Source organism: Notechis scutatus, chromosome 3, assembly GCF_049901735.1.
Source record: "Notechis scutatus isolate UNSWTSFEM ecotype Mainland chromosome 3, rNotScu1.2, whole genome shotgun sequence".
NCBI classification, from domain to species: Eukaryota; Metazoa; Chordata; class Lepidosauria; order Squamata; family Elapidae; genus Notechis; species Notechis scutatus.
In genome coordinates, this window is record NC_142011.1 from 166,329,284 (window position 1) to 166,348,147 (window position 18,864).

General features: G+C 37.3%; 2 protein-coding genes across 6 annotated transcripts in view; one reads left to right on the forward strand and one right to left on the reverse strand.

Annotated features, from left to right (window-relative positions):
• Positions 1–4,181: 4,181 nt before the first annotated feature.
• Positions 4,182–6,524, forward strand: CATSPERD (catsper channel auxiliary subunit delta). Its single transcript, XM_026670381.2, has one exon. It carries the CDS (start codon positions 4,182–4,184, stop codon positions 6,492–6,494), a length of 2,313 nt encoding a protein of 770 aa, XP_026526166.1. The 3' UTR covers positions 6,495–6,524.
• An 814-nt stretch (positions 6,525–7,338) lies between these two features.
• Positions 7,339–18,864, reverse strand: part of TRAPPC8 (trafficking protein particle complex subunit 8) — a 74,049-nt gene continuing 62,523 nt past the window's right edge. For all 5 annotated transcript variants that reach the window (XM_087961669.1, XM_087961668.1, XM_087961666.1 and 2 more), the window contains 8 exons: positions 18,530–18,598; positions 18,394–18,434; positions 16,723–16,890; positions 15,292–15,393; positions 11,934–11,981; positions 10,418–10,563; positions 9,185–9,274; positions 7,339–8,321 (listed from right to left, as the gene is read on the reverse strand). In XM_087961669.1, coding sequence (XP_087817795.1) covers positions 8,087–8,321; positions 9,185–9,274; positions 10,418–10,563; positions 11,934–11,981; positions 15,292–15,393; positions 16,723–16,890; positions 18,394–18,434; positions 18,530–18,598 — 899 coding nt within the window. In that variant the 3' untranslated portion in view covers positions 7,339–8,086. The remainder of the gene's footprint in view (positions 8,322–9,184; positions 9,275–10,417; positions 10,564–11,933; positions 11,982–15,291; positions 15,394–16,722; positions 16,891–18,393; positions 18,435–18,529; positions 18,599–18,864) is intronic.

Genomic DNA, 18,864 nt, shown 5'->3' on the forward strand with positions numbered 1-18,864 from the left:
ACAACCACATGGAGAGAAGTAGTGGGGTACAACAAGGCCTTAGGCCCAGTACTCTTCAATATCTTCATAAATGACTTAGATGAGGGAATAGAAGGGGAACTCATCAAATTTGCAGGATCCCAAAAGATCTTGAAAAACTTGAACAATGGGTTTGGGTTTGGCTAGTCTAAAGAAAAGAAGAATTAGGAACAACATAACAGTATTCCAGTATTTGAGGGGCTGTTACAAAGAAGAGGGGGTCAAATTATTCTGCAAAGACCAGAGGGCAGGACAACAAATAATGATTGGAAATTAAACAAAGAGAGAAGCAGCCTGGAATTAAGGAGAAACTTCCTAAAAGTGAGGACAATTAACCAGTGAAATACTTTGTCTTCAGAAATCGTGGGCACTCCATCACTGGAGGTTTTTAAGAAGAAACTAGACAGCTATTTATCTGAAATTGTATAGGTTCTCCTGCTTGAGTGGGGCATTGGACTAGAACAGTGGTCGCCAACCAGTGGGCCGGGGACCACTGGTGGTCCGTGAGAAAATTTCGGTGGTCCACAGAGAAATGTCACCCCAAAAGAACCCCCCAAAGCAATTAACCAGGCTGTGTGGGAACACAAGGCAGGCATCACTTGCATTGACAACAACACGAGGTAGTGAGGGGAGGGGGGAAAGGGTGGAGGGGCAGAGCTTGCCCCACGCGCCTGGCCTGGTCACCGGGCTGCTTCTTTCTGCTTCTTTCTTCTGCTTTTGTCTGCATGCAAGGAAAGCAGCAAAAGTCTTTCTTTCTCTCCCACAAACTCCACCAGAAATGAATCTTCGGGACCCTGCAAGGCCTCCTGCTCCAAGAGACTGCACCAGCACGACAAGTCTCACAAAGACTCATTTCTGGCGGAATTTGGGGGAGAGAAAAAAAAGACTTCTGCTGCTTCTGCTGCTTTCCTTGCATGAAGCCAAAAGTCTCTCTGTCTCTTTCTCTCTCTCTTTCTCTCCCCCTGAGAACGGAGCTGGAGATGGTATCCTGCGATCCCAAACAAAGAATGATCAATCGGTAAGAAAACGGGGTGGGGAATTTTCCTGCAACCTTTTTTTGGCATTTTCCCAGGGTCTCTGGTTCGTGGGATTTAAAATTATGAGTTTGGTGGTCCCTGAGGTCCAAAAGGTTGGCGACCCCTGGACTAGAAGACCTCCAAAGTCCCTTCAAGCTTCTATTCCATTCCATTCCATTCCACTCCACTCCACTCCACTCCATTCCACTCTATTCTATTCTATTCTTTTTGAGGGTTAAACATAGACAATCAGGTTAACTCAAGGATTGAATCATATCCTATGTAGCTTTATCAACTCAAGCCCTATCTATACCATGTCACCACCTAACCTGCCACCTGAGGCAAGCTTCCAGACTGACAATTCCTAAATGCTTCCAGTAGGGAGAAATGCAACATCTGAAGAGAGTGTACCCCCCGCCCCCCCAAAAAAAAACCTGAAATAAGCCAGGTCAAGTATAGGAGTCCTTATAGCAACCAGACATAACAGGTTTGATTTTGCCTACAAAAAGTAGCATATTGCCTCTATATCTAATTGTTTTTACTGAACAAATGTTTTGGAACTGGGGCAGTGATTAATCCCAACTTATGTTTACATCTGTAAAACAATTATGCCGTATGATTTCCAAGTTGCTCTTTTTCCCAATATTAAATCATATTTTATCATCTATATATCTAAAGTGTGCCCAAGTACTTTTGTAAATTGTTTGCGAATATTCATTTTATATCAAAACAGGGTGCCTTTTATATAGGAAAAATGGAGATAGTGATACAAGAGAGTAGGAAGCTAAGGGTTCATAATAAAGTAGCTGAGGAATTCTGGGAGTTGAAGTCCATGCCTCTTAAGATTGCTGAGATTGAGAGACACTATAAATAAAGTGCTGAAGTGCTATTGTAAACCTCATTGCTTAGTCTGCTAGGCTTTTCCTGATGACCACACAATTACTTTGAGTCATAACAAATCTATCTGCTCAAGACATTAACTGCAGTGGTGGGATTCAATTTTGTTTTATTACCGGTTCTGTGGGCTTGGCTTGGTGGGCGTGGCAGGGGGAGGATATTGTAAAATCTCCAGTCGGAGGGGGTATTTGCTGGTTCTCCGAACTACTCAAAATTTCCGCTACCAGTTCTCCAGAACTGGTCAGAACCTGCTGAATACCACCTCTGACTAACTGATCTTATATCAGCTGACCTCTATTTATCATTCAGTCCTTCCATCCTTTGACTTTCTTTAGATTTTCTTAGATCTTTCAGATCTACAGGTAGTCCTTGACTTACAACCATTCATTTAATGACAGCCTTGGAAAGAACAGTTTATTCCCTCAGAGAAGGTATACATTGGAGGAGGAGGATGTAAGAGAATGTGTAAGTAGTGCAACAATTCCTCAGAAAAGGAATGTGAGATCATGAAGTTAATGTAAAATTAGCAATGGGACAGCAAGAAAAAGAGAAGGGAAGGAAGTTTACTTTCCTGCTGCAAAGCATTTGCTTTAAATAATGCCAAAATGCATATGCCGAATTATTCTTTGGAGGAAACTGTTACAGAGAAGAAGCAGCTACTATAATAATGGAGAGTAGAGAATTGGAATGGTGTACAAAACAAAAAAAGAGTGAGATAAAGATAATCCTCACAACCATCCATTTAGTGATGTTCAAAATAACAACAGTACAGAAAATATTGATTTATGGCCATTTTTCACACCACTATAGTAGCATCCCCATGGTCATGGGATCAAAATTCGGATGCTTGGCAACTGGCATGTACTTATGACAGTTGCAGTGTCCTGAGTCATGTGATCACTTTTTGAGACATTCTGGCAAGCAAAGTCTATGGGGAAGTGTGGTCATAAGTCAAGGACTATCTCTATACAGTATTGGCCAATTCATATCTGTACTTAATACTTTTTTGGTTTAAGTATTTTTCCAGTGTGTTTTTACAATTCAGTTTTTATTTAAAAACTACTTTCTTATCTTTAGCCATTTTTAACACCTTTTTTTGGTGCCGTATAAATGGGGGGAGTTATAAAAAGATAATGTGTGACTGAGATTATAAATCACAATACTAAACTTAGATTGGGAGAACAACTATTCCCGGTTGTAATTAATAAATAAATAATTGATTAATCAATTATATTACAAAGTATCTTATTTAATATCTTCCAAATGTCTTAGATTTTATATTGGGAAGTTATATTAAGAGATGTACAAACTGTCTTTCTTCACATACGTATCTTCTACCCTGCTCCCAGCAATATTTCTGCAGTGTTACTTTTGAAATGCACCAGCAATACTCCTGGAATATTTATGAACACTTCAACCTCTGTTGTCTGAATTTAGGAAAGATCCTTATTGGTGTTATTCACAGAAAAATATATAATATATATAATATATATTAAATATATTATACAGTAACATCCTCATATGAATTATATACTGTATACGCCTAAGCTGGACAGTATCTGTTTCTATAGAGCTATAACAAAACTACACGTATTGGCTTTTCTGGAATAGGTTATAGACTAGACGATGGCTATACTTTTAATGGAAATAGTAAATAATCTTTGAAAACTAAGCTGCAAATCTCTTATTTATCCTGAATTCCTGGATATTTATAAAGGCATGTTCTTTGCTATTACTGTGGATATCTACAGTGAAAGCATATTCTGATTGAGTCACTCTGTGAGGGAGATAGGTGGTTTCTAAATTCAGGTAGATGATGATAGGTAGATAGACAGAGACAGAGAGACAGAGAGAGACGGAGGGGGGGGGGGACAGGCAGACTGACTGACTGACAGACATGCATCCACTGACTATCTAATATATTTATCAGAATTGTATAGATGTGAAGGTAAAAAATAATTTGATTTATTCAGCAGACAAGAATCTATTAGCCAATGTTCCTTGACAGAAAATATTTAGAACAGGAAGATCTCAACTGATGTTATCCATCAGTTTTTCTTTAGTAATACATATGGTCTGTAACCAATAGTTCCTGGGTGTGCTTTATGACACAGTAGGTACCTTACAGCCTTAAGCTGCCAACTGCTGTCTAGAACCATCTCCCTCAACAACCATTGCAAATAGAACCTCAACAGAAACAACAGAAAGGATATTTGTGCATTATATCAGTTATACTAAAGGAGTCACATCATGTTATTGTCCCTGTTAGTAACGTTTTGGCTGTCCCCCATTATGGCAGTTGACTCCTGGCCATGCAGCTCTGAGGAAATGATTTATTCAGTTGAGTCTCACCATTTGGTCACATCACCATCAGGTATGCCGCTTCAGTTCAGTCGCGATCACCCTTATATATTGCATCACCCATGTGGAAATATTTTTTTCAGTGGTATTTCCCCAGCTCTTTATCTTGGAGAAAGGTTATTTATCAGCTTTGATACGTTTCGCAGCAGCCTTCTTCCACTAACCATCCCCAACGGTTTTACAAGAGCACCAGCCACTGTTAGTGCTGCTGTCTTTGGGGAGAATACGATCGTGGCAGTGGTGAATGGTGTCGTCTTTCTCTATCTCTATGCCACATGGAAGAGATGGCTGCATTCAAAGGGGATTACTCATCCGGTTACTGAACTCACCAACTACAAATGCTGCTTTGCTCTAAATGATCCTGCCTGTGACAAAATCAATGAACTTATTCTGGCATATGACCCAGGCAATTTGGTTAGCAAGAGTGAGATCTTTTATTCGAAAGATGGGGGCTACATATTTGAAACTTTAAAAAGTAAGCCATTGAGGGATGGCATTCTAGTTGGTATCTATGTTTTTGCTTCCTCAGCAATTTTTGGATTGCTCCTCAAGGATGCCAGTCATCCAGACACTGCACACTTCGCATATGGAGATATTCAAATCTTTAAAAATGAAACAGGAACATCCTTTAGCTCAAAATTCTCAAAAGGTTATAAAGTTGAAAGCACACTCCCCCCTGGTATGAGAGGTTTTATCATACTATGGACTAACGAAACACTTATGACCTCCTTGAACGATGGATTGACCACAGATAATATTGAAGTACTTCCCACAGACAGCTATCCTAATAAAACTCTTCCAGAACGTATTTGCTTTGTAGCTGCCACTAATAATGAATTTGCAGTCCTCACTGAGACTCAGCTTTTCTATGGAAACCTGGACATGGTCACTAGAAAAATGGTACATTTGGGAGACAGAAATGCTTCCTTAGCCCATGCTTCTGATGAAGCTATGTTATTTGAAAATATTGGAACACTTAGCATCATCCATCCAGTTCCCAGCAATGTATCTAAATACTATCATTTTCAAAACTGCATCTTCAACATCCAGGATAAGCTCATGTCTGTGCAGCCACCACTGCAATCCTGTCCAATGGAGATCCTCACGGGAGATTTTCATAATAGGATGTATTATATTGATATCAAGCAGCAGCTTCATTTTAATGCCACATTTGTACCAAAGCCAGGGACTGGTGCTTATCCATATGTAATGTTGAGCAATCCACTTGTGCTGGCATTCGAGGCACACATTGTGGAAGATGGCTACACTTTTAATGGAAACACTAAATATCGTTTGGAAATTACATTAGAAGAACAACAATTGACAAATATAGAGGTAGAAATACAGAACACATCACTGTTCAAGAAGCTGTCATCTGTTACTGTAGACATCTATAACAAAGGAATATTCTGCATTGACATGCATCCATTGACAGCTCTTATTGCAGTGGATTGCCCACCTAAGAAACACATCAGAATTTTAAGGAGAACAACAGGTTGCAATAAAGGTCTCTTTGAACCAAGACTACTACAGAATTTTGTTTATTCAATTGATAAGAAACTATATGATCCTCTGTTCCTTGGTAGAAAAAATTTAGAACAGGACGATCTTAATGTGACCTATAAATATGACATCTGGGGATGTCCTCTTCTCTTCTATTATAATAAGCAATGGCTTCCAAAACTTGAATTATGGGATGATGATGAATTTGTGGAATACGTTTCTGGGGATTTTGTACTGTATGAAATAAATGGAATGCACAATTATGATTATCTCTTGACTGAAGTAGAGGCCAATTGCTTGTCAGAGGCCCAGAACTGGACCAAACAATTAGCAAATTTTCCAGGCTCTCCAGACATTGCATGGACTAGATATAATTATGTGAGTTGCAAGAAACCCAGAGGAAACAAGTCTTTACCATCAGTTAATTCAAAGTACCAGGTTTTAAACCAGAACGAAAGAAATAGAATAGTTTTTCCACAGTTCAATGGTTTTTACATCTTTAGAATTACTGTGGTAGATAGGTTATATAGCTACTGTGACCTTAGCACAGTTTTCAGTGTGTATATTCATGGAGCCCTCCCAAAATCTGAGGTCAGTGTTGGGAAAGCGCTAATTAGTTTTCTTGTTCTCATATTTGGCACAATGCTGATGGTGTATTTTTTTCTTAAATTACTAAAGGAGTACTCAAGGATGAAATAAATTTAACCATCTCATTTCACAATTTACTGTAGGGGTTTTAAATGTGGGCCTTTATTCTTTTGTTCCCTAGTTTGAAATAAGAATATACTACAATAAATGTTATGTTTGCATATGTGCATTTATGTATGTGTTCTTCTGTTTCTCTCATTTCATCGAATTATTTTCAAGAATATTTATTACTTCCTAGACTTCCTAGAATACTTTATTGGCCAAGTGTGATTGGACACACAAGGAATTTGTCTTGGTGTAAATACTCTCAGTATACATAAAAGAAAAGATACATTCGTCAAGAGTCAAGAATCATAACGTACAACACTTAATGATAGCCATAGGGTATCATACCATAGGGTACAATCAGCAATCAAATCATACTAGGAAACAGTCAATATAAATCGTAAGGATACAAGTGACAAAGTTACAGTCCTACAATCACAAGTGGGAGGGGACGGGTGCTAAGAGTGAGAAGATTAATAGTAGTACAGACTTTGTAATAGCTGAACAGTGTTCAGGGAATTATTTGTTTACCAGAGTGATGGCTTTTTGGATACAACTGTTCTTGTGTCTAGTTGTTACATTAATGGGCATATGAATAATCATCTCTTTTTAGGACCATTGCTAAAAATTGACAATGTGTTATGTCAATTTTATTTCCTCTTCATTTTTAGTGGCTGACAATGGCCTTGTTTGTTTCCATTTTCCTCACTTCAAAATCTTAATCTTGGAACATGTTTTCAGGCTGGACACTGATAATTGAAATTAGTTATCTGTGCACAAAACATTTGGCCATCCTGATACCTTAATTTCACAGAAGTAAGAAAAAACCCACAGTGGGGAATGTAGTGAATATGATGCATAATTTTATTTTATTTATTTTATTTACAGCAAATTTGTTATAAATATAATACATTTCTTGAAAAGCTTAACTTTCTTTAAAAAAACAGATCAACTGAATTGCTCTAGTTACATAATAAAGTGAATGAATTTAACTGACAAAACATTTCTTTGTTTGAAACAGTGCATTTTATACTGAGATGAATGAGAAAATATTCAAACTGCTGTCAAAAATTGTAGAATATTGTGGAGTTCTATATGCAAACGCAATTGCAATGAGAATTGCTTAACAGTATATGAGGCAAGTCTCAAATTCAACTTTTTAAAAATTGAAAATGAAAAACAGAAGAATTGGACTGGAATAAATTGGATCCTAGTTAACTTCACAGAAACAACATGATATAATTATCAATCTATGGCTTGCTCAAAAAAAGCCAACAATAAACTTTTTTTCCTAAATTGCCATCTAATACAGCCACAAATATTAACACATGCTGTACATTTTTTTTTCCAGCAGTAAAGGTATCTGAGGATTTCCCAATTTTGCTATTAGGAATCTTAAAAGTTATGTGGTTATTTCCATTTAACTTATGAAACATTTTTAAAAAGAAAGAAACTGGAATCCAAGATGCCTGGTATTATGAAACAAAAATAGGCATGTAGTCATATTATGTGGAAGATTTATCTACAACTTTTTAACAGGTTATATGCCAAGATTGCAAGTCAAAGAAATAACAGTACTTTGTTTTATTTTTAAAACGTCAAATACTGTTAATAATAATCAGGGCTGGCACTGAATTCTGTTGACTTGTTTCAAATAAAGTAACTTGATGGGAAAGCTTGGCAAATATTCGCGGGGTTCCAAGATTATACACCCCAGTATGAACAAAGCAAGCCTTTAACTGAAGGCTAGATACTTCATAGGCTTTTAGCTGAAGCTTGTATTGTGTTTGCCCAAGCCAGGTAAATGAACCATGGATTTCAAGAGCTTCTGGGCTGGAAAAGAGAAAGCACAGGGTCACAATTTCTTTCTGTTTATACCCTTGTTGTAAACAATGTATTATTTGTCCTCAACACAACATTTCTGGATGTTAATGAGAATTTTATATAAAATATTTGAACTGAGTATAAAATTATAAATTAGAAAACATTATTACTTAAATTTATAATACTACCCTAACCATTGTATGAAAAAGGCTTATTTAGGTTATCAGCAGGAGTGGGCTGCTGGGGGTTCGCAGGGGTTCAGGAGAGCCCCTAGCTAAGATTTGTGGAGAACCCACAAATCCCACTCCTGGCTGGCCCCACCCGCCCCGCCCCTCCCAGAAGTCCCCACTTGGCTCGTTTTGAATAAAAGTAAGTTCAGGGTGCGCACGGAGGCTTGGGGAGGGTGAAAAACAGGTTTCCCGGAAGTTCAGGAAGGCCGGAAATGGGCCCGTTTCTGGATTCCAGAGAGCCTCCAGAGCCTGGGGAGGCCATTTTTGCCCTCCCGGAGGCTCAAAGAAAGCCTCTAGAACTTGGGGAGAGCAAAAATGCCGTGGTGCGGGAGGCTGACTAGGCCACGCCCACCATGGGCACACCTACCCAGCAACCGGGCAGAGAACACTTTGCTAAAAAATTTAAAGCCCACCCAATTATCAGTCAGTAATTCTTAGTTCTAACTAAACATGCCCATTCTGTTACTTCACCAATCTGAAACTTGTAAAATCATTACACCAAAAACAAATTAGAAATATGCTTCGATAAGCTGTGATATTTGAATTTCTTAGACATGAAATAATATTCTAAAGAATGTTCTCTAGGAATCTAATTCAAAGGATATTCCCAAGTATAAATGACTTATAGGCTGTAAAAATTACCTTGTGGTTTTATGTCGCAGATCAATTATCACATCAACATCAGCTTCAGAACAATTTGAAAGTAGAAGAGTAACTGGAACTATACAAAGGCTGCAAAGAAAATTTGCATCAATTGATCAGCTGAATCAATCAGCAGAGCACAATCACCCTTGCTTTAAAAACAACAGTGAAATATGCTAGTTTTAAACAGAGTATATAGCTGCAGTCAACTGCCAAACAAAAACGGACCATTCTGGAAAAAAAGTAGAATAGAATGTTCTTCTTGCAGGGTAAATGGAAATATATTTTATTTGACATGTTTCTATTAGAATTCTAATTTGAAATATAAATCAAACATCAACTTGCGTATCTCTTTTAAACAAGATACATATATGTTAGATTTAGGTATCGTTATCTGTGAAGGAAGGGCTTCTTACATTCATAGAAGGAACTGAGATTTATTAAGTATTTTCTATTGGAAAAAAGGATGGAAAAGCATTTTTTTTTTTGCTTACTCTCCTTAAATACCTAGTATAATTTACCATTCTGTCCCAGAAAGCCTCTCTTGAGCAGCTTCTCAGAAGGCACAGGAATACAGTAGCAAAGAAAAATCTCAAGCAGATATTTCTATTGAGAAAAAAATTCTATTGGATGCAACATTGGATCCAACCCACTAACTATAGGCCTCCTAAGAGGACTTCTGTCTTACATATATACAATGATTTGTGTCAGTTGCTGTTAAAAACCATACACGAGAAGTATTTCTTAAGGTAAAGATAAGGAACAGAATAGCTAGGACTACGAATTCTTAAAAATTAGGATTTCAAGGTAACTTCATAAAATATCATGAATGTTACCTAAAAGTTATTTTATTTCAACACAAGAGCCCAAGAAAATAATTCAATGTGGATTTTCTTGTTGGTGTTGTGTTGCTTCAGAAAGGAATCAAACTAGAGGCAGTATGTGAAATAGAAGTTGAACCCTGCAGAAAACAAACTTCATTCTTTTCATCTCATCAGAACATATGTACTTCTTTAGCAATAGACCCCAAGCAAATCATTCCCTAAGCCAATTTATTTGTCTTATGTTCAGTGGAGAAAATAGGCCTCACTTTTAGACTTGTATAAATCATACTTTATGCTTTGCAGTGGAATGTTGTAATAAGTGCCATATTCATATTTCTAAAAAAGGAAGGAAAATGGCTGGAAGGTTAATGCCGTTACAGTCTAGAGTAAAATGAAGAAATATTCAAACCTTTTCTGATTAAAGGAGTGATTAAATGTTTCAGGATAATGAAGACTAGTTTTAATAAGATTGGAAAACTGTTCCACAGATGGTCTGGATGATACCGTTGTGTTTTCTGGGCGAAAAAGATTTGAAAGGCCTATTTCTGTGGATTCCTGTAACATAAAAAGCATTTAGAAAATATTTAGGTTCAAGAAACACTGAGCATTCTATATATGACAAATAGATTATACCATATAAATGAAGGAAAAAGTCAGTCAGTGGGTTATACTTATGATATGAATCAAGTGCAGCATATAAAAATACAAAAAATGTCTAAGATAACTGATGACATAATTCTAGAGAATTTACATAATTAAATGATTGTCTTTATGAGGTACAAAACACTCGAAATTCAAATTATTCTGAAAATATTTCAAGTATGAAAGAGTTGTTTCAAACACTCTTTTAAGCTTGAAATACTTTCAGAATGATCAAAATACTGTTTCTAATGTGAAAAAACATAAACTGAGCACAAAAATATTAAGAAGTGTTATTATTTCTCTTGAAGCAAGTGCTTGCAAAATATTGCCTGAAAGAATATCGAAAGTTCTACACTAGCCATATTTATATTTTTCTTATTTTATGTCTCCAAATAACAACAAATAACGAAGTTTGCATTCAAAGCTGAGAAAGACATTGCTTTAATTCTGTACATGAGATCTTGTGTCAGCTTAGGTCTTATCAGAAACCAATAATTTGAAACATTTTTCATTTTTTTCCTAACTCTTCTATATTTATGATTATACCAAGGCATAATTTGGGATAATCTTTCATATACAGACAGTCCCTGAGTTATGACAATTGAGTCCAAAATTTCTGTTGCTAAGCGAGACAGTTGTTAATGGAGTTTTGATCCACTTTACGACATTTCTTGCCACAATTGTTAAGTGAATCACTGCAATTGTTAAATTAGTTACACTGTTGTTAAGTGAATCTGGCTTCCCCATTGACTTTGATTATCAGGTCACAAAAGGTGATCGCAGGATCCTGGAACATTGCAACCATCATAAATATGAGTCAGTGAGTTTTGATCAGGTAGCCCATAGGGATACTGCACAGTCATGAAAAGAATGAAGTTTGTTTTCTGGCATTCTATCTAAATAAATGATCATTAAGTTGAGAATTAGCCTCTGCTCAAGGTTAGTATTATACTGCCAAGTGCAAATAGTTCAAACATCCACTTTTTGTCCATTTCACATGAAAATACTTCCATATGGAGACTAAACAATTTAAAAATAATATTAATGCGTTTTGAAGTAGAGGATAATGGATTGAGAAGCCAAGTTTTTTAACAATGTAATTATTCAAATGCAAGGAATTCATAAATACTGAACAAACCTTCATCTTGTGATGAAAAATATTAAACTTTGCTCATGCCTCATGATTATAAAAAGGCTCATTTTTTTTATGTTGCAAGCAATGAGATAGAAAAATAAAACATGTATAGTACTATACAAATGTATTTTCCCTAGAATTTCAGTACCTGCTCCAAGTCTTCCCAATCAGAATTCCCAAGTATTTTTTTAAAGCCCTATGAAACATAAAAATAGATTACAGCAAGAAGCATCAATGCGTAGACTATATAAAGCAATGAAGATCGTAGAACGTTTGCAAAACAAAAACATGACTAAGAATTTGGCATCTGTAAGTGAAGAAAGCAAGATACGGATTTCCAAACCAAAGAGATAAGCCTCAATATTTCCTAAGCATATTCCTTCTTTCTGTGCCCCTCCAGAATTGTTGAAACCAATTCACAACAATGGGCCCCTGTACTTGCAACCCTCTTTACTCATAAAAGATCAGAGAGCATAAAGATTAGGACTTAGAATCATTAGCCTCTTTCACAAAAGGAGGAACAAAAGTCACAGTCCAATTATATCAATTGATTGGCTGTCATAAATAAACTTTATACTACATTATCATATGACAAAGCTGTAGTATGGTTGTGCTGATGGTTGTGGTGGCTTTTCTCTACCGGCTGCCAATTTGTATTTATTGTGATATTGGATTTTGTTATGATACTGCCATTTTAAATTATTATTAGTTTCCCAGAGACATGATATTGAGATGAGCAGCCGTGTCAATCAGTGGTAGGATTCAAATTCTTTTACTACCAGTTCTGTGGGCGTGGCTTGGTGGGCATGGCCGGGGAAAGTTACTGCAAAATCTCCAGTCAGAGGTGGGATTTGCCAGTTCTCCGAACTACTCAAAATTTCCGTTACCGGTTCTCTGGAACTGGTCAGAACCTGCTGAATACCACCACTGATGTCAATTCCAACAAACAGGCAAACAAACATATATATATATATATATATGCAACTCTCTATATAACTTCTGTAAACAGTATCAGAATCTAACAAGGAAAGTCCTTGCAAGAAATTTAAATCATCATCCATGCCTATCCAACACAGATAATTGTAAGAAGCCTCACTTCTATTTAATTTCTATATAAATACACTGGCTGTAAATTATTAACCTAGGCATAATTTTGCTAAGTTGTCTGAGAAAGCTCTATCAGTTTTATTATGTAAGGCCATATAATGGTACTTTGGCACTTCACTGCTTCAAAACTTGTTTAGTATTTGACTATCATGGCCCCATTGCAGCCTGGTTTGGAGAAGGAAGAGTTGGAATTGGGACCATCCGACAGGCATTGGGGGAAGTGGTTGACCAGATGGAGAGCTGCCTGCCTGTACAGACACAGGAAAGGATCGGATGCTGACAGCAGTGGTGCTGTTAAGCAACAGATCTCTGATGAGGAACAGCTTGATCCAAGGGCAAGGAGAGTGGAGCGTAGGAAAGTCCAGAAAAGAGCTGCAAGGCAACTCAGGAGTAGGTCACCCCACCCCTCCTAACAAGGAACACCTGGAGTGGAGTAACTTGAGAAGCTGTGGAGAGTTTGTCTTTGCCAGGAACAATTGTTTGCTTTGGCTTACACTCTGCCGGCTTTGACTCATGCTTATTGCTGTTTGCCTTGCCTCACTTGGAAGATTGCTCTTCGCCTTTTGTCTTGGACCTAGCCCTTCTCTTGTGCACTGCTTTTGGCTTTTGCTTCACTGTGCCTTTGGAACTGCTTCTTGCCTTGGACCTTTTCTTTGCCCTGAAGACTGCCATTGTCTTGTGCCTGGACTCTGCCTTGTGAACTGGACTTGGAATCCTGGATCTTGCCCTGTGAGCATGCTCCTGCTCCTGGGGCTTTATTTGTACTATAAGGGCTGTTGTTTGGGGGAGGCTATGGGAGGCTGCCTTCAGCATAGCGTGGGGTTGGAACCTTACCAGTCATTGGAGGGCCATTTGCTGGAACATTTGCTGAGGGAAAAGACACTCTAGAGCAGGGGTCGCCAACCTTTTGGACCTCAGGGACCACCAAACTCATAATTTTAAATCCTGTGAACCACTAATATGAATTTTGACTGACAGTGGCTTGCTGACATTGGTGGGAAAGTCGGTTCCATATTCCAGAGCTGCAGTAGTCACAGGACTGGCCCTTTGGTCATCCTGGAGCAGCTGCTACTCCACTCTAGTACACCAGCCTGCCATGACTGGAAGAGCTGCTCTGGGATGATCAAAAGGCCAGCCAGTCTTGTGACTACTGCACTTTGGAATATGGCACCAACGTCAGCAAGCCACCACGGGGCAGATTTTCCTCCCCCGCTGTTGGTCTTATCTTCCAGTTCCAGCTTGTGTGGCTCTACTTAAGGTAAGGTTTGTGCTCGGCCGAAGGGTGGGGGGCAGCGGGTGGGCAGGCCATGTGGACGGCGCAGCCTTGTGTTCCCACACAGCCTGGATTAATTGCTTTGAGGGGTGTGCTTTGGGGGGACATTTCTTTGCAGACCACCAACATTTTCTTGTGGACCACCAGTGGTCCTCGGCCTACCGGTTGGCGACCACTGCTCTAGAGGCCTGCCTTGCCTTGAATCACCTACGTCATAACATTGACATGCTACAAAAGGAAGTGGGGAAAAGCTGCATGGGATAGAGGGCAGACAGAAAGTTGGCCATGCTGGAACAGTTGCTGCAAAAGGAAGTGGGCAAGAGCGCAGAGGCAGACAGGAAGTCGGCCATGTTGGGAAGGTCAGTTTATGACATAATTCAAAATGTTACAAACGTTTCCTAAAATGAAGTTTGACTGTGCTATACAGTTCAATATGGGCTATTTTCAAGGGAGAAACATTTTTGAATATATTCCAACTTTTTCAGTAAAAACAATACATTAGAAGTTCAGTCAGTATTGAAGGCATTGAGATATCTGGTAAGGAAATATCTCTGAAAGTTTGATTCAATAAGTCACGGGGAGAAGCTAGCATCACAGTGGCATATGACAATGCTTTTGTCATGTTGATGTAAATGGTAGATCCTGCAGACTTCTCCTCAAGGTATTGAGACTGAAAGGACAAGAATCCTGGGGGGTTACATTTCCAACACATAAGGAGATAGTGTCCTGGTAAAGCTGATCTATACTTTATAACAAACTGACTTTTTTCAGAGGTGAAATTCATTTGCATGCCATGCTTCAATTTTCATTTATGCCTGTTCTGCAATGGTCTTGTTAGAGATGTTACTATTTTAAACATTGCATTCAGTTCTAAAACATTATTTATATTTTTGTAATCCTTAATATAGTCTGAAATCATACAATGTGCAGTACCTGAAAAAAATCTGATTTTAGCAACAGATTAAAAATCTAATATACCGGTTATTTGCAAAACAAAAAAGAATAATAAAATAACAAGTATTTGGAATTCTTTTTTTCTTTTACACTCAGGTATTGTTTTACAATATTTGAAATATTTTACTTAATGTGTCGATTTAGACAAAATCAGTGAAATTTTCCATGATACCTGCTTTTGAGGTAAAGAAAATGCATCTTTTCCAACTGCATTAAGACAGACATGATGCTGGCCTTCCAAAATGAGTTGCTTGTTATCTTCTACAACATATGCCTGTTAGAAGATAAAGTTGAAATAGATCATAATATGTTAGATGCTGCAATACATTGGGTATAAATGTATTTTTCTAACAGATATTATGTACAATAAGTATTTATAAAAATAATAGACAAATACAATCCAACTACAAAACATACTACTGGCTGCAGTATTTTATTGAGTTTTACTATTATCTTCACTATTATATAACCTTACCTTTATGCAAATTAAGAACATCTGCTTCTGGAGGCATCTTATATAAACAATGACAAGTGTTTGTAAAATGTTTTCAATATTATTTTACAAAGAAAGATCTTCAGATCAAAAAATCTCCCAAGACTTTGTGTCTACACAGATTAGCTTTCCATACTTCACTTTTTTATTAAAATACCCTTTAAAGTCATAAGCAAGTTAGGATCTGATTATCCAAGAATCTGCCACTCCTTTCATGAATCCTACCTGGATATTAAGTTCCAGACAGGAGGAAAAGGAGGCACTTCTAAAAATGGTCCTGCTGACATATCTATCACATTGGAGAAGGTTTCCTGCAGTCCTGTTCTCAGGTAATGAAAATTACAATTCACTGGAATTTGAGTTTAAGCCACCATTTTCTCAACATTTGGAAAATTTGTAAAGGTGCATCTCTTTCACAAGATTTTTCATTGTTAATCAATGTTAGTAGTATTTTTCATGTTTGCATCAATTTTTTAGACTGTGGATGTGTGTATTTCAAAGTTTGAATGAGAAGGTGGGGTACATATTGAAAAACTAAATCCCTTGGCTTGTAAAGCTAAAATATGATCATGAGAACTAGATTTCAGTATAACACTAGCTGTCCTAAACAGAGAGCAACAAACTGGATATGAAGTCATAAATGCAAACGGATTTAGACTAAAAAGAGGCACAATTAGCAAACCAATATAGATATTATTCAATCCATTCTAAAAAAGCTGCATACACATGTATCTACATGCTCTAAAATTCAGTTTTATGCACTTGAGTCAGAATATTTAAATGGAAAGTTATTTTATCTGGGGACTAATCAATAACATAGATTGTTTTCTCTCTAAAGGTGAACCAGCTGCTCAGATATGATCTAAGACAGATCCTTTTACTTCAAAAATACAATGGATATGAAAACATAGCGTTCTTGTAATGATATCTCAGATGCAAAATAATAATCTTTAGGCATCACTAGGTACTTTCCATAGGAATCACTCGAAACTATCCTGTACTCTCTGGTCCATGATAATAATGCTGAACAATCTATCACTATTGCACTAGATACTTAATTTTTTAAAGTTGTAGTAGATTAGTTGCCTATTGTAGTTTTGTTATACATACCTTCCAGAGTACAATAATATTCAGATCCACTTCACTACATTTCTGTATCTGTCTGACAGCATTGTCACAAGAGCCTTGCAAACTACTTTGTTGGGTCTGTATTCTTTTTAAGTTGGAATATAAACTTCGGAAAAAGAAGTCAGCACACGGACTGGTTGAACTGATTATCTATTAAAAAGAACAACATAATTTTGAAAACTTCCACAAAACTGTAATTCTAAATACATATTGTGATATGTATTTATATGATGATTCACCATTACCTCAAACATTTTCATCAACTTAAAAAAAGTATAATTTGAACATTAGTGCAAAATTAATTCCTCTCTTCCAGACTTTATTTGTCTACAACCCAAATAGCCAGTTTTAAACATGCTGGGACTGGATGTTTTTGTTTTAAATATAAAAAGCAGTTATTCTAGGAGAAAGCAGGAAACTATTTCTGAGAAAAATCTAGATTTATACATTAATTTTGATTATATTCTATACAAAATATATATTAAACAACAGAATATCTACATAGAATATACATATTCTATACATATACACATCTGTGTATGTCTTTTTATATTTTGTATGGCTAAAAAATACTACTGCATTACAGGTAATCTCTGGGTTACGAGTGTTCCCTTAACTAAAGTTCAAAGTTATGCAATAAGCACCCCCTAGCGTCTGCGAACAAGGCCCGAACTACGAATCTTGCAGCACCACAGCAGTTTTTCGCCCTTAGAGGCTCTGCAACATTTGTCTTACATATTATTGGCTGAAATGGAGCTCAGAAGCCCTGTTCAGGCATCCAAAGGCCTTGCCTGGCACATTGCCAACTGAAATGGAGCCTCCAAAAGCTCCATTTTTGGCCTGCAAAGAGCTAGGGAAGGCCTACAGAGGGCCAAATGGTGTCAGAGGAGTGGATCCGAACCACAGATGCTCCCATTTGGCTTGCAACAGTCCAGGGGAGGCCCGTGGAGGGCCAAACACAGCATTGGAAGACCAGATCCGGCCCCTGGATTCACCCCTCAGAAGCTTCATTTTGGCCAGCAACCTGCCGGGCAAGGCCTGCAGAGGCCTGAATGGAACTGCAGAGGGGTGCATGTGGTTGAGAGACTGGAGAGGGGACTGCTTCCTAGATCTTCAGAAGGTAAGTGACCTGGCACAACAGGTTGGGAGGGAAGCAACTGTGGGGAGCATGAGGTATTTCAGTGGGTCAGGGAGGCCTTGGGTGGTCTTAGGCAGGTGGCCTGTTCCATCAATAGCCCCCTCCCCATGGCCTTCTCCACCCTGAAATACCTTATGTGCACTTAATGAGCCTCGCATTCAATTAGTGAATGTGTGGGCGAAAGGAGGGAGTGGTCCCATTCTAGGTACGAGATTCACTCCCACAAATCCTTGGGTTACAAATGGAACATGCAGGCTCCATTACATTCATAATTCAAGGACTACCTGTACTAATTTTTTAAAAAGTGCGGACTCATTGTTTTCTGTTATTTCTAAATCTGATAGATCTTTTCGTTGTGCTTGTTTTGTGCTTTTATTTTATATATTGCACAGATACTAGCAATTTGGCATTGCTATATTTTTCTCCTAAATGTATTTCATAAGAATATTTCTGTCATGTAAGGTCACAATCTTTATTAAATTAAACATTTTTAAACCAAAATATGATAAGCATACCTGTTCATTTCCAAAAACAACATCTGCAAAAGTATAATTTTCTATGGAATAAAGGAGGAAGGAAAAAAGTCAGTCTTCCAAATAAGAAAGCAATTAATTGAAATGAAATAATGAAAAATAAAATGTGTTTATTTACCTACTGGATGTTTGCATCTGACTGCTTTTAAGCACAATTTTCCTTTTTCTCTATTAGCCAGTTTAATATCTGGTAGAAAGAATGATAAAATATGAATAGCTTATCATGACAAAATAATTTAATGTGAAACATCTGTTCCCCCAAAATACAGGTTTCAAAAAAAAAACCAACCTCATTCCTACCGGTTTCACCATTTATTTGAAAACGAAATTCAAATATTCACCAAAATGTTGTACATAGAAATTACATTACATAAATGCTACAGAAAGATGCATACTTTGTATCATTTATGTACAATAACATATAAATTATGATATAAATATTAAGTACAGTAG

Bases quoted from the DNA above. Each gene is read 5' to 3' on its own strand.
- CATSPERD (XM_026670381.2), top strand. From the start codon at position 4,182: ATGTTATTGTCCCTGTTAGTAACGTTTTGGCTGTCCCCCATTATGGCA.